The 23,985-nt window shown below is 41.6% G+C and overlaps 2 protein-coding genes across 2 annotated transcripts; both read left to right on the forward strand.

Annotated features, from left to right (window-relative positions):
- The first annotated feature begins 1,740 nt into the window (after positions 1-1,740).
- On the forward strand, positions 1,741-7,852 carry sat2a.1 (spermidine/spermine N1-acetyltransferase family member 2a, tandem duplicate 1). The gene is made up of 6 exons (XM_026162172.2): positions 1,741-1,949; positions 2,240-2,291; positions 5,551-5,634; positions 6,673-6,774; positions 6,866-6,906; positions 7,077-7,852. Exons 1-6 carry the CDS (start codon positions 1,887-1,889, stop codon positions 7,242-7,244), a joined length of 510 nt encoding a protein of 169 aa, XP_026017957.1. The 5' UTR covers positions 1,741-1,886; the 3' UTR covers positions 7,245-7,852.
- A 6,777-nt stretch (positions 7,853-14,629) lies between these two features.
- On the forward strand, positions 14,630-23,190 carry tnfsf12 (TNF superfamily member 12). Its single transcript, XM_026162173.2, has 6 exons — positions 14,630-15,373; positions 16,786-16,867; positions 19,029-19,088; positions 19,238-19,261; positions 19,355-19,482; positions 22,107-23,190. The coding sequence occupies exons 1-6, from the start codon at positions 15,122-15,124 to the stop codon at positions 22,380-22,382; spliced, it is 822 nt and encodes a 273-aa protein (XP_026017958.1). The 5' UTR covers positions 14,630-15,121; the 3' UTR covers positions 22,383-23,190.
- Positions 23,191-23,985: the final 795 nt, after the last annotated feature.

Genomic DNA, 23,985 nt, shown 5'->3' on the forward strand with positions numbered 1-23,985 from the left:
ACCCTGTTGGTCCTACTGACCCTGAACATGTAAACTTTGATAAGTTAAAAGTTTTTGCCTTGATTCGTTGTAGAGGCCAGGCTGGGTTAGCAGCCAAGGAAAACAGGTAATTGTCCTGGAGCCCAAAACTCTCTGAGCTCCCCCAGGGTCAATGTTTACTTTGCAGCAATTACCTTTTTTAAATCTATATTTTCAGCTTTGATTTGTGGTAAACTTGTGCGAAAACATGGACCTTTAAACTGCTGTACAGTATGCAAGTCTTTGATGGATCAAGCATCCTCCTACATTAACTGAAATTAATAGCAAATCCTGCAGGTGTAGCAGGTTTAATCCAACAAAGAGGGAGGAAAATGCAAGTGATTGAGTGAGGCTGCTGTGCATTTGTAGAGCTAATAAATGTAAAGCTGAAAGGAGACGGAAGGTGTTGAGCCAAAAAAGTGATATCTGATGTTTCTGTGTGTTTTTCATGTGTAAATCTTTGCTTATATTAGTAAATAGATTGTAGTGAACAGGGTTTAGATAATAGGATATATATAAAATAATGACCTGTTTTGCAAGTATCTTTATGGCTCTGCGTTATAGTAAGAGATAAGATACCTTTATTAGTCCCACGAGTGGGAAATTTCATGTTAAGGCTGCCGACCAATTGCCCGCAATGGCGGCGCCATCTTACCCTCCGACCATACATACATTACACAAAACATCACATGGGGAAGACGGGTCAGAGAGGTATAACAATGGAAAATGCACCACATGAGGAAAGATAAGGAGAAAAAAATAACTCCCCCCAGACTGAGCTCCAACAGGGAGATCAGTTTGAGAACAGAAAAAAAAAACACCTCTGCACGAAGCACATGAAAAAACTCTTAATACACCAAAGAAACACATGACAAGCAACAGGGATGGGTAAAGGGTGAGAGACAGCCAGTGTAGACAGTGCATCTGGGCCTGCAGCACATGCGCTGGTCTCCTTGATCCACCGTCAGCATCGGAAGGGAATAAGCGTCGAAGGCGTTTGGAGGGGGGGATGAGTGTATATCTGCATGTGTATATATGCGTCTGTGTGTGTGTGTGTGTGTCCAGAGTTCAGCTGAGACAGTGTCCTTCGCCCTGCCGAGCTAAGTAAACAGTCTTCCAGCCAACCCAGGTGGCCTTGCGTAGGACAGGAAGAACAGTCAAAGCACAGTAAATGAGACATTGAGTCTCAAAGGAACTACCTGTACAAAATAAGGTTCAATAAAAAATAAATATTGTTCCTACATGATAATCAACCCAGTGCTTTTTGGCCACTTAAACCATCTGTATTTACCTGCCTTCTTGGAAGATCTCTTTATAAAAAGACACTTTTAATATCGATAAGACTTTTTAGCTGAATAAATAAACATGACTGGTGCTATTGTGTTGTTTGAGGCTCAAAATGATTTGATATGATTGACACGTTTCACAGATTAGTGAAAAGTCATTTACAACAGTTTAAATACGGGAAAACACTTCAAGGGGAACCGGTGTATGCTTTTTACGCTGGGGCCCCCTAGAGGATCCCTCTGGCCCCTGCAGGAGGCAGAGGAACACCAATAAAGCGAAAAGGATGCTGCTCTTGAAAGCATCCGGAAGCAATCTCTTAAACGACTGCAGCTAAAGCCTGTTAATGGACGTCCTCTAATCCTCGGGTGCACTTTCCAGTCCGCAAGAGGAGCTGACTCACTCCCCTGTCACCTCCTACCTGGAGGAGGGCGCTCTTTATTCAGTTTCCATCCTCCGTGGAGAGGCTGTGGCGTGCTGGTCCAGGCTAGACGAAGAGCTGGGTACTTCTCCAAGTGCTCGTCATCCGTGCTCCGACAGGCCGGAGCAGCACTGTGAGCATCACCGCATCACATCCACTCGACATGGACTTCTCCATCCGCGCGGCCAACCTGGACGACTGCAAGGACATCGCGCGGATGATCATGGTGAGCGGACACGTGCACGTGCGCGCGTGCGGTCCAGCTGTGTGTATGACTCCGAGGACATTATTAAGTAGCCTGTAGTGGCTTACGTCAGCAGGGCTTTTCATAAACACGGTGTTGCTGTTATTATTAGATTAGTGAGATATTATCGGATGAACTGTGCTCGTCCTGCTCGTTAGTTTCAGGCTAATAAACTGCCTGTAAATGACATGTTTACTACCAGCTGAGCAACACTGATGTCTGGGATGTCCTAATAAATGATGGCAGCTGATGCTATTTTTGTTTATGTCCAGGAACTGGCAGAGTATGAGAAACTGGCAGAGCATGTGAAAGTGACCCAGAAAGGTAATGTATGTAGCGATGTCTCAAGTTTTTGCCTTGATTTTATCCGTAATGCTTAATAATGATTAAGAGTGTGTGGTTATTATAATGTAATTTATAAACTTGGACATAAATGTTTGGTCTTGCTTTATAGGCACATATATAATATCTTTAATCACAAATAAATTATTACATCGAGTAAAACCACGTTATTTGTTTTGGTATCATTTAGAAAGTCTGGGTAAATTAATTAAAGTTTTTAAAAGCAGCTTTATACACATACAGATTTGTGAGTGTGTTAATGGAGCTTTTATAACTACTTATGTCAGATTTTAATCCATGTTTAATTCAGGCAGTTGTCATTAGTTCAGTATTTTGTGTCACCACATCTGTTGTGAGGACCATCTATACTTTACAAAGGATTTATAAATGCCTGAAAAGGGGAACTTCAAGACTCAGTCTTTGGGAACTTTACAACACAAAAAGTCAAAAGAACTTTTTATTCAAAAATGGGGCGACTGTGGCTCAAGAAGCAGAGTAGGTCACCTACTAATTGTAAGGTTGCTGGTTCAATCCCCACCTGCTCCAGTCTGCATGCTAATCAGTTGCTCTCTGATGCAGTGTGAATGCTGCAGAAAGCACTTACATAGAAAAGCAGTGCTTGTATGAATGGGTGAATGAGGCAAGTTGTATAAAAGTGCTTTGAGTGTTCAGTTAGAGTAGAAGTAAGAACCAGTCCATTTACCAACATTGCTCATTTAATATTTGCAGAACATCAAAATGTAAGTTGGACCACAGTCTGAGATTGTAGAAGAGAGAAAGAGACTTACTGAGAAGCGAGAGCCACAGGGTATTTTAAACTAAACATGTTGAAGCTTCTTTTCATTTAAAACCAACATCAATAAGGTTATCACAAAGCAATAGTGAATATATCACAGAGCATCACAAACAAGTGTAAACACCATAAACAAAGCATCCATCATATTAATGTGTCAGAGTCCCCGGGCCATGGGCTCAGGGCTTTGTGTTCCTCTAAAGGTTTTTGTGTCTGTATTTAGTCTGGCTCCTTTTGTATATTACTATGATTAGTAGTCTTCCTTGAGTATTTTATTATATCCTTTGTAGTTTGTTTATATTTTAGTTGTCTTCTGGGCTTTGCATTATTGGGTTATCATCATTTGTGGTCCCTGTCTGTTCTCTAGTCATGTCTCCATGTCTGTCTACACTATGTTTGTGCTCCGTCTCTGCGGTTGTCTAGTCTCCCTGTTAGTTGCCTCAAATGAGTCTTGTCTCCTTAGTCGGTCATGTCTCTGTGTTTGTTTGCTTTTCTGCGGCAAGTCATTATGCCTTGAGTCTGGGTTTCTGTCTCTGTGTTTATGTTTCCTGTCTCATTTTGTCAATCTCTCATCCTGTTCAGTTTCACTTCCTTTGGTTCTTTAGATGGATTCTGTTCAGCTGTGTTCCACAGGTGTCTCCACTCCATCACTCTGCCCTTTGTCACCTCGTCCCTCATTCCCTCTTGCTGTATGTCCCGTACGTTCAGTGTCTTCTGGGTAGTTTCCTAGTTAGTAAACTAGCATCCTAGTATCTGCTTAGTTTGAGTTCTTTTGTATTTTTGATCCCTGTGAATCCAGCAATAAACCTAAATTTTGAGTTCAGTGTCACTTCTGAGTCCTAATCTTGCCAGCTACACAGCAACATATGACATAATTTGAGAATGCAGGAAAATGTTTTCTGTCTTTTAGAATTACTTCTGTTCATTCCTCAGGTTCAACTTTCCTCTCGTTTGCAGTTAGTTGTTGTCAGTTAGCTATCTTTAGTCAGAGAAGTGCTCCTGAATTAAACACATAAGTTGTCAGCTGCCGAGCCTGTAGAGGTCTATGTGTCCCCCCTTGGCTATAGCCCCCGAGATGAGCACTGACCACAACCAAACCAAGCCAGTCACACTGAACAATGTTACAGGTAGAAGAACATTCTCCTCAGCTTCAGCAGACTCTTTCACATCTGTCACATGTGCTCAGGGTGAACCTGCTCTCATCTGGGAAAAGCACAAGGTGCGAGTGGTGGACCTGCCAATACTGGTATTCTATGGCCAATGCCAAATAGAGGCCATTGAACCCTCAAGCCTTCCTTGTGAAGTCTGTTTGTGATTGTTTGGTGAGAAACATTCACATCGATTACCTGCTAAAGGTCATTGTGCTGCTCTGGCATCCTGTTCCACTTTGCACAAAGGAGCAGTTCCTGGTCCTACTGATGGGTTAAGGGCCTTCTATGGCCCTCTTTAGCTCTGCTAGAGTAACCGCCTGTCTCTTGGAGTCCATGCTCTTGAGACTGTGTTGGGAGACACAGCAAACCTTCTGGCAATGACATATATTGATGTGCCATCCTGGAGGAGTTGGGACTACTTGTGCCACCTTTGTAGGGACCAGGTATCGCCTCATGCTACCTGTAGTGACACTGACCCTAGCCAAAGGAAAAACTAGTGAAAAAATAGTCAGAAAACATGAGGAGGGAAAAATATCAGTGGTCTCCAGCTGTCAAACCATTCCTGCTTTTTTGGTTAATTGATTGGTTAATCAAATCTCTCAACTCTCTCTGATTGGTTACAAACTTTGACTCTCATTTCTCGCTCTCTTCAAATAGAGGTTCAAATTGTGTTCTTGGCCTTATAAAAGTTAGTTGGACATATCACGCAGTGTAAATGTTGGAAAAAATCAATGTTATTATTTATTTAAAAAATAGTAAACAATCTTCTTCTGCAGCTGTAAAGTCAACAGTGTAACAAATAAGCCAATAAAAAAAGACATTTTGATTAATGCAGATTTCAGCTGCTTCAGGGGAACTCAGTTGTGGATGTGAAAACTACCAAAGGAAGTGCAATGAGAATAAATACACAGAGTATGTAATGTGGACTTTATCGTCCAGATGAAAAACTCTTCTAACCAAAAAATAAAGTTTCTGTATCAAGTATAGTTTGGTGTTCAGTTATATTTATCTAAGCCCAGTAGATTTTATCACACTATAATAAAGTAGTTGTCTGTGAGCCATTTGTTTCTACCACCAGGTAACAGCTTTTCCCAGGAAGCTTCATTCTAAAATTAGGAACTATGGACCTTTGAGGAAAAACCATTGCACTGTATTTTCCAACAAAAGGTCAAGAACTGGTTTTAAAGCTCTCTCTTAGCTAAGATTACATTTTGATAAAAAGCCTCAAACTGTTAAATGCAAACTGAATTTCCCCTTGTGAAAACACCGTGTAACAGTATCTATAATTTCTTTTCAGACTTGGAGCAGGATGGCTTTTCCAAGAACCCGTTCTTTCACGGGATCATCGCTGAGGTGCCAGAACAGCACAAAACCAAAGAAGGTGATCATGTTACGCCCAGTTTTCTCACACACTGTTGCGATCTACTGTCTAACAGCTGTAACCCGGTTACTGACACAAACTTAAAACTGATGGGTGACGACCCGCTAACAGTAACTGAACCTTACCAACGGAGAGAGCGAGCAGGAGAAACAAAAAGGAAAACGCAGGAGTGAACTGTTGAGGTATATCAAGTAAAGCCAAAAGGTCAAAAACCAAGCTAACTGTAGACTCAATAGCAAGACTTCAGCACTATAAGATACAAAAAGCTAAACAAGTTTAACATTTTATATATTTTTGTATAATTACTTGTGTCGCACTAACTGGAAAACGGTAGCTACACTTAACACAAACATTAATTGCCATATAGCGTTCATTTACATCATCCTGCATATTTATTACTCATGTTACCTAATGTAGCAGCACACAGCACATGTACCCTCCCTCCTTAAACACTTCTTACATAACAAAGTTGAAGTGCTTTTCCTAAGAATGCAGTAATTAGAACATTATACGCTCTGCTGCCCAGCTGTGCTTTTTCCTTCCATGACACGGGCCTTTTTCCACACAGTCACCGCTGTCCACTATCTGAAGGCTTCAACTATCAGAGGCTATACTGAGAAGTAGCTACTTATGTCTTGGGTCTCATTAAAGTTGTGCTCCGCTCTCATCAGTGCTGCTTTGAGCTGCCTCCAAGGAACCAAAAACAAAAAAGAGAAGTAATAGTGGTTAAAATGACCTAACCAGCCTCACCACTGGGAAATGTGAGGTTTCATTTATAAAGATTGTTGCACATTAACTGTGAGCAGCACCACGACTCATATCACTTTTTTCACTGATGTGAGGGAAATGATACATATTTATGTGTTTACAGTGTAATGTAAAGCATTATGCTGTTAATAATCACTGTGCTAAATGTTCAGAGTCATTCACTCAGTGGGAAGGAGCACCAAAACGAATACACAAATTTCATGAATACTGAATTTTGCTTCTTCTAAATAACGGTTATTTTTACATGCTCAAACTGTTTTCTTCTTTCAGGGCACACAAAGATCGGCTATGCACTTTACTTCTATTCCTACAGCTCCTGGTCAGGCAGAGCCATTTATATGGAGGACCTGTATGTGATGCCTGAGTTCAGAGGTACAGTACAGCCTCTGAGAAGATGTCTCATCATCACTGTGTCCTTATATTTGCAGGAAATCTCAAGTAATGCACATGATCTGTCTTTCAGGGAAAGGTGTCGGTAAAGCACTAATGAGCAAGGTGGCACAGGTGAGTGAAACGTGAATAATGGAGAAGGTAAACCTTGAGCATTTTCCTGTTTTCAGTATTTGCAGGAAAATATGCTGAACAGTGTCTCAGAGGCAGCATGCAGAAACAGCTTCCATGCTACATCTACAGCAGTCATTCCTGTCTTCCTTCTTGTTTTTGCTCTCCTGTAGCTGGCTCTGGCTGCTGGTTGCCACCAGCTCAACTTCACCGTCCTGGACTGGAACAAACCATCGATGGACTTTTACCTCAGCCAGGGCAGCTTCGATATCACTGCTTCCATGGGCTACCACTGCATGCGCTGCGAGGGGGAGGCGCTGGAGCACCTGGCTCAACCTTAACCCAACCCTCATGACCTTTCGTGACCTTTGCAGCCATGAGGTCAGGCCACACACTGCAGGGATGGAGCACCACTCAGTGGCCTCTTTCCAAAACTTGACAAGCTGATTTTTATTGACTGTTTGCTAATCCCTGCCTTCCTTAACATTCTAACTTTAAAGCCATTTAGCAATGTGTTGCATATTAACTATAACATTTTTCACCATTTTTATGCAGCAAACGTCACCTACATGTTGGTAACTAGCCTTTACTTTACGGATCACTTAAAGTTGGTAGAAACACACCCCTACCACAGTATAATATTTAAGAGATATAACTTTTAAAATACCTGTCATTTTAATGGAGAGAGACAGAATACATATCACATAAGAGTTCTAAACGGAATTGCATATTTTCATTGACTGAAATAAGTATTTGATCCCCTACAACCCAGCCAGAATTCTGGCTCCCACAGATTGGCTGTGTGTGGCACACGGATTACAGTCAACCAATGAATTAATGATTCCACATTTCAGTCTCTCCACCACCATGGACAAGAACAAAGATCTGTCAAAGTCAATGTCAGGAACAAGATTGTAAGCTTGCACAGGAATGGGATGGGCTACAGGACCATCACAGATAGAAGACATAAAAGAACCATCAGTCAGCCTCAGCCTAGATCTCCATGCAAGGTCTTGCCTCATGAGCTGAGGATAATCATGAGACAGGTGGTAGACCAGTGCACTATTAAAGATCTGAAGGCAGTTGGGACCACAGTCACCAAAAACACCATTGCTAACACACTACTCTCTAATGGACTGAAATCTTACAACACTTGTAAAGTTCTTCTTTTCAAGAAGGCCTGACTTAAGTTTGTCAGCTGAATGATTCAGTGAAAGCTTGGGAGAAAGAAAATCAACTCAACCTGCCATGTTTGGAGGAAGAGAAATGCTGAGTATGACCCAAACACCACCATCCCCACAGTCAAGCACGGAGGTGGAAACATTCTACAGCTAAAGGTACAGGACCACTTCACTGTACCATGAAATCTTGGACAAGAACTTTGTTCTCTGAGTCAGAACACTGAAATGAGTCATGGATGGGTCTTCCAGCAAAAAACCCCAAAACCCACAAAGATAAAAGACCAGTGTTTCCCAACCTTTTGGAGCCACAGCACATATTTCACATTAGAAAAAGCACAGCAAACGCTACCAAACAAAAATGTCACGAAGAGCATATTGATCATTTTCCCATGCACACCAGGTATAGTGGAATTGGCTCATTTGTCCCCAGTATACCTCTTTCTTTTTTTTTGACCACTGCAAGGGCCGGAATCTTCTCCAGGACCCAGATCAAACTGACTACTTTTTCTTTTCAGATATTTATCTATTGCTATTGCGCACTGCGTGGTCTCACAGCATGACTATCCGGTTGTTCAGTCTGACGTCACTAGCCGTGTCTGGGCCTAAACTCCGCTGCAGGTCCATATATCAAACGATCACTATGGCATTACTGAGAGTTGAAAAACTGTCTAAAGTCTTTCATCTTTAATAAAATGATCAGTGTTCTGCTCTACCAGGTGTAACAATTGAGTTTAACATCCAGGCATCGATTAAAACGGAATTTATGACATTTAACGGAGTTAGAAGTTAGCAGGAAGTTAGCTCGCTAGCTTCTATCTAAATACAATATAGCATGTCCTGACTGCGGGTTTTTGGAAACAAATTAAAACGTACAGCTTTCTTATCAATTCCAGCATAAATGAAGACAGAAAACTAAACAGCAGTGACGTTTGTAGGGTTAGTGAAGTTTGGCTTGCTGGTATATAATGATGTGCTACGTGACCGCTAGCGACACAGCTATGTTAGCATAATATAAACAAGCTAACTTTTTTTCCACTCAATAAAAGTTAACATAAGTGTTCTCGGTGGTCAGGAACAAATGTAATCGCATGGCAGGATACTGTAAAAGGACCAAACTTCAGCCAGGAGAACAACTGAGATAATCCATCCACAATACGAGGTTAGTCGTTCATATACTGCTGCATGGGCTGGGCTGTAGTTACATCCTAAGGTTTTAAAAACTGAGCTTAAATAAATGATTAGCGGTAATAAAAGCCGAGGGAGGTCAACAGTGATCACTGACTGTTTTAGGAGCTTTTTGAGATTAAATAGAAGAAAATACATAACATTAAACATGTTAACAACACAAAAGCCATATTAAACGCAGACTACTTTAGGCCTGGAAGTAGGATTCGTCGTGTCATCACTGAACAACCGGATTATGTAATTTCTTCTTCGTCTTCTTCTGTTTTACTGGCAGTTGGCAACCCATTTAATTAGAGCAGGTAGTTGTACTGCCCTCTAGTGGAAGACAATGTAATTGTTCTGCCTGTTACTCAGGCTGATCGCTTAGAGTACTAATCAGGTGGAACCAGATAATTTTCCACAGCACGCATACCTATGTGCCGCGGCACAGTGGTTGGGAAACACTGGCCTAGACAATCTTCAAGCAGCAGATGGATGTTTGGGTGATATTTTGTCTCTCTCCATTAAAATGAAACTACCATCAAAGAGACTATTAATTTCTTTGGAAGGGAGCAAACTTACAATTCAGCAGGGGATCAAATATTTAGTTCCCCCACCATATATGAATAACATAAAATTAATTGTCTGATTTACACCAATATTACACATACTTCAGATGATGTTTTGCACAGTTAGTGCCTATAGAATAATGACACAATGCCTGAATTTCACTATAAACTTGTGAAACGTGAGGCTCTCTGGTCTTCTCCGGTACCTGTTGACGAGCACTGGAACAACTCTGTCTCTGCACTGTGGAGAAACTGGACAATCACTATGCCGGGCAGGGATTTAGCCAATGGTCATTTACTTTTATGTTGAAAAGAATATGCAGTGTCAAGTGTTGGAATGGGGAAGAAATGCGTGCAATACATTTAAAAAGTACAATACAGAGACACTGAAGCTGTTTTGTGTTTGTGTGACGTGTTAAGAATTGTGTGATAAATGATGAAACATTTAGACAACAGGGTGTGATACATGTGTATGTAGTGACATTTTAGACAACTTGTGACCTAAGGTATAAGATATGATCTGAATTTTGTTGGGGTTTTTTTGCACAAAGATCCTCAAAAATCTTATGCATCGCAACACTAAGACATATGTTCAGTGTACGACTGTTTTAAAGGTTTTTTGTATCGTATCCCTTTAAATTTACTCTAACGACAGCAACCAAAGAGTCAGTCACCTCTGCCTCTCGTCTTCCAGATGAGGAGCGCTGCGAAGCTGTTGTGAAGCACAGCGTTGGTATTTGCACTGTTTTCTTCTTTTTTCTAGCTGTTTATGTGTATTGAGGTCTTGTGATGAGAGTGTACACTAAAGGAATCAGCTGGACTCAGACTAAAACCTCCATCTTTGCAGCCAGACGTGCGGGACTGGTTTCAAAGACCTGGACGAAGCCTCGAGTCAAACAAAAACAATCCATCTGGTCGTATTTGAAAACTAAGAGAAAATCTTGGACTGGGCTCAGTGCACGTCTTTGAACCTGTCTCGCTAAAATGAAAGCGGCGTAATTCTGGTCTGCACTTCTGTTTTATATTCAGTCTCAATTTTTTTTCTCTCAGAGAGGGCTTCTTTCCAGCACTTTAATGAAAACAGGCTGAGCTGGGGGTTATATTTGGTTTGTTTTCTTTCTTTCTAAACAAGTAGAAACCGCTGACCGTTCTTTGTTACTTTTTGCAATTTGCATTTACAAAGTAATTCACTCTGGAATGCATGGTATTTTATTTTATTTAGTTAGTTCGCTATCCATCTTTGGGACATCGAAATATTGCATGTCTAATGTGCAAAATCTGCAGCCTAGCTCAGTTTTGCAAAGTAAATCTTTGTGCTGCTACAAAGTGCATTTCCACAAAAATCCACACAGAGTCCAAGGGATCACGAGGGGATCATTATGTCTTATCTGCAGCTTCCCATCAGAATTTCAGACCAAGTGCTATAAATTATTCGGTCTCAAACTGTTTTCCCAACATGGATTTCCCAAAGCACTTCAAAATCAAAGTTCAGCCCGTGTTCCTGTCAGTCACGACTGCAGTAAATCTCAGAAGAGACGCTTTGTGCATAAAACAGAGAGCAGCAGCTCACCAGTTTAATATTTTTTAAAATGTTTCCTCAGTTTTTAGTGTGTTGAATGTGTGTGTGTGATTACAACACTGTGTAATAGCAGAGGAGGCAACCGTGACGCATTCTCATTTCCACGGCTGTGCGGCCGTGTTATCCAGTGTACCATAAGAGCTCATATCAGTGTTCCCGGTGAGGTCGGTGTCTTTAATGTCCTCATATTTCCAATGTCGTCTGTGAAATTACCGAAAATAAAAGTTGTGTGGAAACCTTGTGAATTAAGGCTTTTCGGGGCATTTTCGACTTCATCCGCTGAGTTTTTAAAAAAGAGCTTCATGAGGTGCATAAATTCCCTCGGCTCACAGAGGAGCAGTAAATTCCTCAGCTGAAGTCAAAACACTGAAAGGAAAATCACCAAAAATGGATCCATAAGTTTTTCATCTGATATTCGAAGCCATGAAATTGCCACAAAAGGTAGATGCTTGAATTTTGGGTCATTTGCTGTGTGTAAAAACATGAATAAAACACTCAACATGTACGAGAGTCAGTGGTTTCATGCTGTGACTGTCTTGAAAAGCAGAAACTGTCCACCTGTTGGTTTGATTAGAGTAATAAAATCTGTCAGAATTCAAGGTGACGTGCATGTGTAGCTGCGCATTTCTTCTTTAGTCTGTTTGTCTTTCTTTTATTAACATCAGACGTATAGATTTAATATTACTACAAAGTAGATGAGCTGTGCTATCCAGAGCTAAAACTTTAATGCAGCTCAATTTAGCCAATAGGGGGCGTACTGACATCACCCATTTTTAAAAATCCCAGTTTGGTGTCATTTTTTCTCCAACTATGCTCAATACATACTATGCAAAAGTCTTGATTTAGTCCTGATTTCTTTGTGTTTTACTTCCGAGCAGCCAGGCTTTGCAGACATTCTTTGAAGTGCTCTTGAGGAATAGTTCTCCAGGCTTTTTGAAGCTCTTTCAATGTTCTTCTTTGGCTGCTTTTTCACTCATTTTCAGTCCAGTCCTTGTATTTGGTCATCATCAGAGAAATGTTTGGTTTGTTTGTTAAGCCACAAGACAAACATATAAATCAGTCAAGACTAAAAAAAGGCTCTTTAACTCAGGGACTGAAGGGACGAACCACTGCTGTGTCAACACCAAACAGACAACTTAGCAAAGAACCAATTTTAAATTGTACTTTTAGGCACAAAAACACATAATTTGTTCCCATTTCTTTAGCTGAATCTATGAAAAATATCAAGGATAACAAAGTTTGACAGACACAAAATAACATGCCGATTCCCAAAGAGCCATTAGCCAAAAACTTAGCACATCTCTGCACGGTGTGCAGTGTGGCCTTAAAAACAGCTCATGAAAAAGATACAGTTATGAGGTAGATTTAGATTTTTATCCACCATGCAATACTGGAAAGCATCTGAGCATGACCCAAACATACTGCCAAAGCAATAAAACACACAGTGGGACACTATCAGCCATGGATTGGCCTCCCCAGAGCCAGACGTCAACATCATAGAAGCAGTGTGGGATCATCTTGACAGAGAACAGAGTTCAGACTGTGTTGAAGAATAAAGATGTTGTAACAAATGTTGACTTTCAAGATCGCTGCAAGCGACCAAACTCTGTCTTTGACTTTTTACACAGTTTGGAATACTTTAGCCTCCACATAAATATACAGACCTCTGCTATATTTAACAGGACATGCACAGATCAAAGTACAAGTACCTGCTGCTAATAAGCCATGAAAAGCTAAAACAGAAAAGTCCACTGGTAGTTATTCAATTTAACTGCCTCAAGGCGCTGCAGCTCACATTGTTCTATTCGCCATGTGAGGACGAGTCACATTTCTGTGGAGTTTTAACCATGAGTAGTGCTAAGCAGGGGTATTTCTCAGTCCCTGTTTGGTGACTCTCCCACGCATCCCATCCACAGTAGCTGTCATAAGGCGGGGTGGACTCTGGACAGTTCATCACATGACTCTGATACATACACTTGTGAAATGGAGACGTTCCATGTTTTTGAATCATATTCAACATTTCATCTTCTTCGATACAGTGCCTGCAAATAAACGTGATATACTAGGATGCAAACAAAAAAATATATATTTATCAATAGATGTAACATTTGCATAATCGTCCACAGCGCTTGGCATCTGCTTGCTGAAATGTTAGACCGTCCTTCCGTGCAGTACATTTAAGGGTTTTCTTCCATTCCTGCAAGTGGGCCTTTGCGGATTTGCTGCGTGCTCCTGATCAACATTCACTCTGAATCAATGACTGCAAACTCACCAAAGTTTGAAGCAAGAAACCCCAAATGAAAACATTTCCACCGCTATGCTTTACAGATGGTTCTTCTCCTGAAAAGCCACATTGGGTCCAAACAAGTCTACTGCTCCTGTGGCCAAACAGCTCTGTCTTTCATTGGGCTGCCCAGAGCATGTTATTCCAAAAGTCTCTGTGTTCACCTATATGTTCACTGGAAAACTGTAGATTTATTCTAATCTTTTTGGGCAGGAAGTTATTTTAACCCTAACCCTTCATTTTCACACAAATGTGCACAAGGATGCTCATTCTCACATACGTGTGCGTGCGTTAGACGTTCAGATCGGCAGGTGAGGTGCCAGCAGTGCTGTCCAACAAAGGCTGGAAAGAAGAAGAAGAAGACAGTATGTGAGCAATGAAAGGTTTGTTCTTCTTTAAGAAAAGCATCAGCGTGACTCCTCGGGCTACTTTTAAATTCAAGTTTGATTTTAATTTACTGTTTGATATGGTGCCTGCTGTGTGGGGCCTCGTAAAAAGGCACTAGAGCTCTGAAAAGCGCCTCATACCCCTGCTATTTTAATGAACAGCGTCATTTTGTAAATGTGGCTTCAGCAGCGTGCTTGTTTAAAATGATTCAACGCGCTCTCCAGAAAATATTTTAGGAGTTGCAGAGATCTAGTGGTCAGGACACAGTGTCACCACGTGAAATTCTCTGAAGATAAGAACCTCTGTGCTTTGTATAGAAGGAGCTGGTACTCCTGTTTGAACCCACTGTCCTTTTGTTCCCTGGAACGGTTTATCTTTTTTTCTTTTCTTTTTATAAATTCAATTATGAATGAAAACTTTGCTCTCTGGCTCACCTGTTGATGGCACAGTGGAAACCAAACGTGCAGCGTGCAGATCGTGAGTCTATACAGCCACCGTGTGGTTGCACACGGCACTGTCGCGGACATGAATGGCACATATTTGGAGTTGATGAGAGTGATTTGACAAGCAGCGGAAGCCTCGCGTAAAGCTTTCCGTGCGCTCCCCTCGTCGATTTTCACGACGGCTGCCAGCTGGTATCAAAAATTCAGGGCGCAGGCAAAGTTCGCCTCCAGCAGAGAGTGTGTGGCTGCGTGTGTGTGCGTCTCTCTCAGCGCGTGTGTGTACATTCATGTGTGCTCGGTCTGTCTGTCTAATAGACTGACCCCCCAGCACGCCGTTTAAAGGGAAGACAAGAGAGCTGAGTCAACGAATCACAAGGAGAAGGATGCAACAGTTGATGTGCGCCAGTTGCACAGTTTTCTTGTATTTGGAGACGGCCTGCACACACGGAGGATGGTGGCCGTGATTTGATCAGATGTTTTTGCTGCTTTGCTTTCAAACTCATCTGTCAGATAAAGCTAAAAGTTAAAGAGCAGATCCTACAGAGCGGTCACAGCCTGTCCTCTTATTGCCAGACTGGACATTTGGACTGAAATGCATTTGGAGGGACTTCATGCTCTGCTGGAATGGAGTTGAAGCGGGGGATTTCGGATGGTCTGCGGCGGTGATTAGCAGCGCAGTCTGCACCAATATGCATCGGATTCTGCAGAGGAGACGAGTACGCAGGCTGCGGGTCGTCTGGGCTTCTCTGGCCCTGGTGGCTCTGTCTCTGGCCGCATGCAGCGCGCTGTTTACGGCGTGGACTTTGCGACAGACGCGGGACCTGTCTCAGTCCTTCAAGATCCTGCAGGACCGACTCGAGCAGGTTTGTGTCATACTTTAGAAAAAGACCTTAATAATTCGAGCGTGCAGACAGCCCCTCTCCGTTTTTGCACCAACAATAATATTTACTCTCCTGCAACTTTTTTTTTTTGAAAGACCATCAAGTGTTTCTTATGTAACTTCTTTTGTGGCTGCGGTTACGGGAATCTTGGCTGGGGGCATATGGACAAATCCACACTTCACCCTCCCCCTTTTCTCTCGCCCCTCGCACGTAGACTACTTATTCTCTCGCACCATTTCTCTGCTTGGCACTTTTATTACTCGCCAATAAACGCAGTCAAATTGTGCCGAGTTGTTGCTTGTTTTTGTGTCCGCCTCCCCCTGTTAACCACCTCCACCCCCATTCTCCCCGGGTGGGGGATTATGATTAATTACTCTGGTGCCAGTTGTGCTCCTTTTTTTTTTAATCTAATTTTACTGGAAAGCCTCAGCTATTTGGCGTATGCCCGCTCACCCCACTGCCTCGAGTCTGCCGGGGACTCGAGGCGTGAAACGGGCTGCACGATAAAGCGTGGCAAGTGTAAATCATTTTCAGCCCGCACAAGCAAACGCTTCTAAATCTCCTGCAAAGTGCAGCTTTCCTAAACTTTTTTCCACTCTCCTTCTTTTTCTGTTTTGCACTTGCAGCAAATATCCGACACTAGATTGCATCACAAGACAAATAAATTTCCTAAAGGAGCCAGAATGGAAATTCTTCTTGTTTTTTTTTCTGTTTTTGAGTTCAGTGTATTTCACAAAACCAGATTGCAATGGATTTTATATCAGGAGAAAGAGAGAGGGGGGGGGGGGCAAGAAACCTGCACATAACACAAATACCCCCCAAAATTGGACACGTGGAGTGTTGCTGGAGCCCTCCCCAAGGGGGCCCCTGTTCTGTCCATTTGCCGTTAGCCAACTTCTGATGAGAGCCCAGTGAGTGAACGTCTGGAGGGTGCACTGCAGCTCTCTCGGCCTGCTTTTCCACAGTAGCAGTAAATTTAAACATACTTCTTCCCCCCCTCCTCTGGAGCAGCTTCTCCTCTTACTCGATTTAGGCCTCCTTCGGTCACCCAGTGGAGTCTCCCCCCCAGCCACCTTCCAGTTGAGGGTTTAAATCCTGTCTGGCTTGACAAAATCAATTTCTTTCTTGCGGAAAAAAAATGACATGTGAAGAATTCGAAGTGCTGAAAACATGCATTAGGTGTCGCAACCAGTCGCTGAGGAAGTGGTAGATTTAAAGCTAGAATGGCAGCAAAGGGGGCAGGATACTGCCAGAGACAGTCTGCTGCTTATGTGGCTGGCAGGAAATAAAGGCTGTCTGTGGCCGTGAGTGGGTTCTGTGCCAGAAAAAAAAAGTTATGAGAAAAATAACTGGCCGTTTGTTAATAGCTTGGTTTTTTCTGTGTGTTTCAACAGGTCAACAAACAGAGGAAGGCCATTGTTCAGCTGATCCTGGAGAAGAGAGAGCTGCTGGTGGGGCATCGAGTGAAGAGAGATGGTACTAGTGCTGTGATATACTGCTAATTTGGTATCGATCCCATACCAAGTAAATTCATGGCCAGTGTTTCAGCAATACTTTTAACCTCTAAAGGCAGCTTATGTAGCAGATTTATGAGATGAATCATCAATTTGCTAATTCCTAACACATTTAAATGGTTAGTGATGAGTAGTTACTAAGAGAAAACACACCTTTCATCTTTTCATGTATTTTGAAAGTGATTTTTTAAGGACCTGGAGTCTAAATGTGTCCATCTCTAAAGCACATTAACTTCTGTTGTTTAAATGTGCTGAAGTCTGTAATTAAAACAGACGTTAGGCCATTTTTCACAGTAGATGTTTGATATTTTTCCTTTTCCAATAAAATTATTTAACACAATTCAGTTGGCTACACACTGAACTTAGTAGGACATTAATGCGATCCTATCGCGCCAATACCAGCATTTGTATCGATACTATCGATATTAGGCCCAATCCGCCCAAATCTAGATGGTACTGCGTCTCGAAAGCCTGCCAAAGCCTGACATTTTTCTTGCACTGCAGCACCACCGGCATGTATAAGACGTCCTGTCCTTTCAGCTCTCCAAATTGCCACAGACACAGTCTCCTTACCAACTGTTGTTTTTTTAGGAAGAACATTTAACGCAGAGCGCTGGCCAGTCTTGGCCCCACATGCCACTTTGGTCAGGTCTCGCGGGCCGCAGGCACTACCCGCTGCTAAAAGTTGACACAGGAAAAAGTAGGCAGCTGGAAGACTGTTTCAGAAATTACAGGTCTGACCAGAGCGGCCTCGAGTCCCAGAAAAAAAGCAGCTGGCGCGGGCGCTGGGGGCCTTGTTGCACGCTTTCGGGCAATGAAATTGATTTTTTTCCCCACCGCCAGAACACACGACTGACACAGCTATGATTTGTTGTGAAAGCGGTGATATTTGATGACCTATCATTGCTGTATTTATAGCCTCTGCTTGCGTCACCATCACGGGACTGCTTGATTGTCCACGTTTTGCCCGAGAGTGAACCCACACGAGGGCTTTTTAAAGGGGATTAGAGTCTAGATTTCACCAGTGTATCTGTATTGATATCCTCTAAGTGCTAGCTTATTGGTTTTAGTAACTAATATCTCATTAAACTGTCAGAAACTCATGGCTGTCAATGGAAAAAAAGAAGAAAAACGAGGGAATAAGAAGAGCAAACAGCTTTTTCCAGTCTTGCCTTTCAGCAGGACACTGCTGTTATGTTCTCCTCTGAAAAGACCGACAGCTTAAGTCGAGAAAATCTGGCCAGCCTGAGGGCTTTACGCTCGGCCATAGCAAATCCAAAGTCCACAGGGTCACCCACATGTGAGTTATTTTCACAGGGGCTCAATATTCCCGAATGATGACGGTGGGGGGCGTTTGGCCCGTCTCATCCTGAAACATAAAGTGTGTAATTCACAGTTCATACACAGAGTTGTATCAGTGTTTGAAATCGGCTGGATTGTAAGGCAAAAAAACCCTAAAAAAACTTTTAGTGGGGAATAAGAGCAGGCGGTCATCAGTGCTGTGCTTTATTTATTGCAGCTATCTGAGCTTGTTCTTGGATGAAGCTGGCTGTTGCTTCACTCTGTCTTGCTGCAGCCAAAGACCCTCTTTGACTCTCCTGTTCCTGCACTTCATTTTTCTTGCTTAGCCTTTTAGTTCTTCAGCTTTGCCTTTTAATGCCTGTCCTTTTCTGCTTTATCAGTCACTTTCCCCCTGTCCATCTTAGGGGTTTTATTGGTTTTCTAATTTTTTTTCACCCTTCCTTCCAATCAGATCTCTCCAGCCTCCTTCCTTCCATCCAATCTCTGTATTCAGTATTTTCTACATGACTGCGACCAACTGGCTCCAAGATTAGCTGCTAAACGTGTGTGTGCGTGTGGTGGTGAGGAGGCACGCGCTTCTGACCGAAAATAATAGTTTGAGGAAATATTATTGAAGCACGTGAAAGGAAATCCTTTACCCATCTGCTAACCCTGTTAGAGCCAGCCAGGTCTGGATCTGAATGGCACCAAATTAACGCTTCATGTTATTAGACAGATAGAGATGGGGATGATTGCTTTGTCCAAATAAATTTTTCAAGAAAAAACCCCACAGACGTCATTTTTATGTGCATTCAGTCTCCTTTCCTGCCTCCCTTTTACAGAGAGGACGTCGAAAGCAGGGAGGAGTGGAAATGGAAGGAAAGCGGCGTCTCATTTTGAGAGTAAGTGGCTTGGCAGATCTCTCGTAGCTGTCTCGTGTAGCATCTGCTGAAGTGTTTTCAATCATATACCCCTATACGATTGCACTCATAAAATCTTAATTCACTTTCCCTTTTCCTTTTCTTTCAAAATCGCTTTTGCTTTCCGTCAGTAACCAAAGTCTCCTCTCAGCAAGGTAAGAGTCGTAAAAGTGAAGGACAGAGGTTGATCTTTGAATCTTTTGTCTCTGAGAGGAATGACCTGGGATGTGTGTGCGTGTGTCTAACAGTGGGAGAAGGTGGGGTGATCAAGGGCTGGGAAGAGAGGACGCTGAATATGAGTAAAGCGGTGAGGTACAACAAGGAGCAGGGCACCTTCACCGTGGAGAAAGCAGGCGTCTACTTCCTATTTTGCCAGGTGAGTTTCTGCTGGGAGCGATAGTTTATTTTGAGCTGCAAACTCTGCATACAAGGTGTGGCTATTAAACAAGGAGTCTGGGCTTATCTAAGCTAACCCAGCATTAGTCTGGGACTGTCTGGCAGCCGCACCTCTACCTTAAAGCTGAACCAGTCACAACTTTTCCATTAATAATGCCTCAAATGAATGTGGGCAGTATTAAAGGCAGCTCAGTGGTGTGCTTTGAACCCAGACAGAGCGCCTCTGAGTGGAGTTAGCATGTTTTCTCTTTACACAAAAGAAAAAAACACCAGGTTAGTCCTGCCTGTTTGTGTGTGATAAACTGTACAAAATCAAAATGGTTCCCAGTTGGCAGCTAGCTGATGTACACAGTGATATGCAAGCAAAGATGAAGTAAAGATCCAGATATTTCCCTCAGGTTCTGGTGAACTGTAAATAAAAGATGCCCACATCTTTTTTTTTTTTTTTTTAAAAGTTCAATTTTCCATCAGTGTTAATTTCATTGTCAAGTAATTTCTCTCAACGACCTTTTTCATTGAGAGAAATAATTTTACTGATGCTTACGTCTGCGAATAGGAACGAGATGAAAATATTCTGGAGAGATGAGATCCAAAGACAAATAATTAAGTTGTAGAAAGGCAGAACGTGTTTGGCAGCGATCCAGTGGTTAGATGCTAACAATCGATCAGCCCTCGGGCAACGGTACAGCTTTTTTTTGGAAACAGAACTCAGAAATCTCCCTGTTTCTCATTAAAATGTGACAAAATGTTAGTGCTTTTGACAAAGACAAGAGCAGACATATGGACACATTTCACATTTGATGTCAATAAAAGTAGGACACCAAACTTACGCCACACTTTTACGCTTCATATTTTAATCAACTGAATCACCTTTAGATTTAATATTTACTATAATTTTATGAGATTTATTCGATTAAAACTAACTATGACTTTAGACTTATGACTAAAATTAAATCAAAATTTGCACTGGTTGCTGAAGAACATAATTGGACTGGAGCCGATCCGCTTGCGCTAGCTAGCTTAGTTAGCATACCTTGCTAACTAAGTTAGCTATCTAGCTGTTCACTTTTAATATAAACCCTTCAAAGAAAATTTGGTTGCACAGTATTAATGTCCTCTGCTTAAGGTTTTAAAATTCATAATGCTACTGTAAAACAATATTTTTGCAGTAATGTTACAAAACAAAAATCACTGGCTAATGAATTATACCTCACAAGTTGTTAATCAGCAAGCACACCTTGGCTAATCCTCCTTTCTGGAACTTGGTATGACAAATGTTTACTTAAGTTTTTAATTCAAATGAGTGACTAAGTCCATAAACTCAACAGGAAAGTGTTTAAAGAGGTCAAGAAAGAGACATTTTGCCTTAAATGTATATAGGATTAGAATTATTTTTGTACCTGTATCGCCCCCTGGTGACTATTAAAAAGAACACAAGCTAAGTTACTTCTACATTGGCTTCACTCTTTAAACCCTGAGGCTTTGTACTGTTTACAGTTACGCATTAGCCAGTATGTAATGCAGCAAACAAAGTCGACATTGTGTAATGTATTTTTAGGGAATTCAGTTTTCGCTGACAGTGAATTATTTCCTGGAACGGGCAGCTCTGTTTAATTCCTTTTATGACAAAATGATTAAGAAACCCATATTCGCAGTAAGAGGAGTACACTCTTACAGGAAACAAATCAAAAAAATCAAAGTCTTTGTCATCTGCTGGTGACTGATGACATAAATTCATCTTTTTTTAACTTTTTTTTTTTTACAAAGTCATATAATGAAGTAATTCATTATATGACTTCCCTTTAACCTGACTTCTTCTGAAACCACATACTGTGTCATACTTCGTGTTTGCGATGGGCACATCCATCTTTTATATACAGTCTATGTAAAAGACCAAAACAGAGTCAAAATGAAAATGTTTTGTCCCAAAGGTATAAATGCAGCTTTAAAGTTGATTAGGTATCTTTATATTATTTCACAAAATTCTATATTTTTATCCTGCCAACTTAATTTCAAAAAACAATTTCAGACTATGGTTGGGTAATAATTTAAAGTGAAATTAAAGTAAACTGAAACGGGTTCATGGGATGGTTAAGACAAAGTTCAAACACTGACGATTCTGAGAAAGATGAATCCAGCTGAAAACATCTTAAATAAAACAGAGATCCAGGTTAAAGCATCACACCTATAAAAATACATTTCTTACTTTTAGTCTGGTGAATTAGGCTCCAGCCCCCCTGTGACTCTGAATTGGATAGGTGGAAGAAAATGCATGGATGGTTGGATAGTAGGGTGAATTAAAAAAGTCTGCATGCAAAGCTAGAAGCAAGCTTTATTTAGCTCGAGCAGTCATAGTGTAGATGTATGAATCATGTTTTTGGAGAGCTGGGTATCAGGTTTTGGGTAATCTCAAGTATCCAGGCCTTCCTCCTTGTCAGGCTGACAGAAGTCTGGAGAAAATCTAAGCAAAAGGAAAAAAAAAAAAGAGAAAGAAAAAGTCATGAAATCCCGAGACAGTGTGCTTGGGTTTCACATGAATACTCCAGAAACAAGTTCTCCCTCTGCTGACCTGTTCATGAGAGATCATCTTCTCTGTCCATTCAGGTGTTGTTCAACGAGCAGCAGTCTCAGTACGTGAAGCTGGACGTGGTGACCCTTGGCTTGAGGGCTCAGAAGCTGCAATGCATGGAAGGCTACGGGACAACCCCCTCTGCCGGGCCGCACCCTTTCCACTTCCTGAAGCCCTGCCAGGTGTCCGGCCTCCTGCGACTGGACAAAGGCACGGAGCTGCAGGCCATTACGGGCCCGTCCTTCAGACTCCACAGCGTAGGCAATCCCTCCGCCTCGCCTCACGTCTTTAGCATCTTTAAAGTTAACTGAAGCGCACTGTGGAAACTTTTTGTTTGTTTTTGTTTGTTTGTTTTAACGAGTAAACAGACTCATCAGAGAACTAACTTGTTTTTGTGCGGACAAGATTGTTTTATAAATGGTGAAGCTGTCATAAGCGGTCGAGGCATCGCTTAATGCTACGGCTTCTTCCCAAAGACGTTAATTTGAAAGACAAACCCTGACATTTGGGGAAGCTGTTGTGGATTTTTTTTCCCTCTGGACTGCAGAGCTGTTTTGGAACGCAGATTTTTGGAATAAAACCAAGGCCCGCAGTGAATGTCTGCCGAGGGAACAGATGTGATGGGAGCTGTTCTGTAGATAAAGGGCTTCATATAAAAAAGAAGAAGCAGAAGAAAACTCCTTGGATGTTCATCTTAGCCTGTGTATTACGCTATAAATTGTGCTTAAACTCTTTATAAGACTATGAGTAAAGCTGTGCATGCACCTTCCACTTCCACAGCTGAGAGCACATCTGCAAGCGGCCTACACGAGTTGTCATATATTTTATACAATGTAGCGTCAGTGTGTATGAAATCTTACAAATCAATTTTGTTTCTGTTTATACTGATTTTATAATATCAATGCAAGCATTTTCTTTAAATACTTTGGATATATTTTACACACATTTTACATTTTATCAAGGAGATGGTTTGGGCGGTGTTTTAAATGCCATGGATGTGAATTTGTTATCTTTTTGTAAGGTTAAAATGATTGTTTGTATACTTTGTTGTGCAAGTTATACCGAGCGAAGCATAGAGCTTTAAATATAGCTTGTCCTTACTCCCTCTTCTTCACCTGATTGATGACCATTTTTCAAGAAATAACCTGATAAAACTGTTAATTATTCAGCCAAAATACAGATAAAGCTGTATTATAAATGAAGTTAATACATTTTCCTTTTTTTTTCATCACGTTGGCAAAGTATAGATGCTTATGTAAGTTATTCACAAAGAACTAACAGAAAGAACATCACAAAAATGAAATGCACTGCCATGAAATTGGTACACGCTTTCATTCACCCCTGAGCGAATTCATATAAAAACAGCCGTTTCCTGTCAGCCTCAGCTGGATGTTTTTGTTTTGCAGTCATCGTTGTGGCTGATGATGGGTCTTTAATGGTCGACTGCGCATGTAGGCACAATCGGTTCACGTACAGCAAACTCAGTGTTATCTTATTTGGCAGAAATCTATGCATTTTCTGTTCTTTGTGACCATTTGAAAAGCTTTCATTAATCCAATTCAGGGTCACAGCAGTGCTGGAGCCAATCCCAGTTGCCATAGGGCGAGGGGTGAGATAAGTGGCCCCGAAAAAACTAACAAAGAAACTGTATATGCATGACTAAAACCCAAATTTTCAACAGATAATCTTATTACACTTAGTGATTTCCTTTAAATCTGACTGAAACCTCTTAGAAGGAGATCCAAATACTTTCATGCCTGAGAAATCCTCTGTCATGGATATTCACACCTCTCAAAAGAACCTGCTCATGTTAGTAAAACATTTTCTACTTTTATTGAAGATGCTACCCTGCACCTGAACACATGGAGCTTCACAAAGTCATCTCCAAGTTACAAAATAGATTATTAAACCCTT

This window comes from Astatotilapia calliptera, chromosome 3 (genome assembly GCF_964374335.1).
Source record: "Astatotilapia calliptera chromosome 3, fAstCal68.1, whole genome shotgun sequence".
Taxonomy (NCBI): Eukaryota; Metazoa; Chordata; class Actinopteri; order Cichliformes; family Cichlidae; genus Astatotilapia; species Astatotilapia calliptera.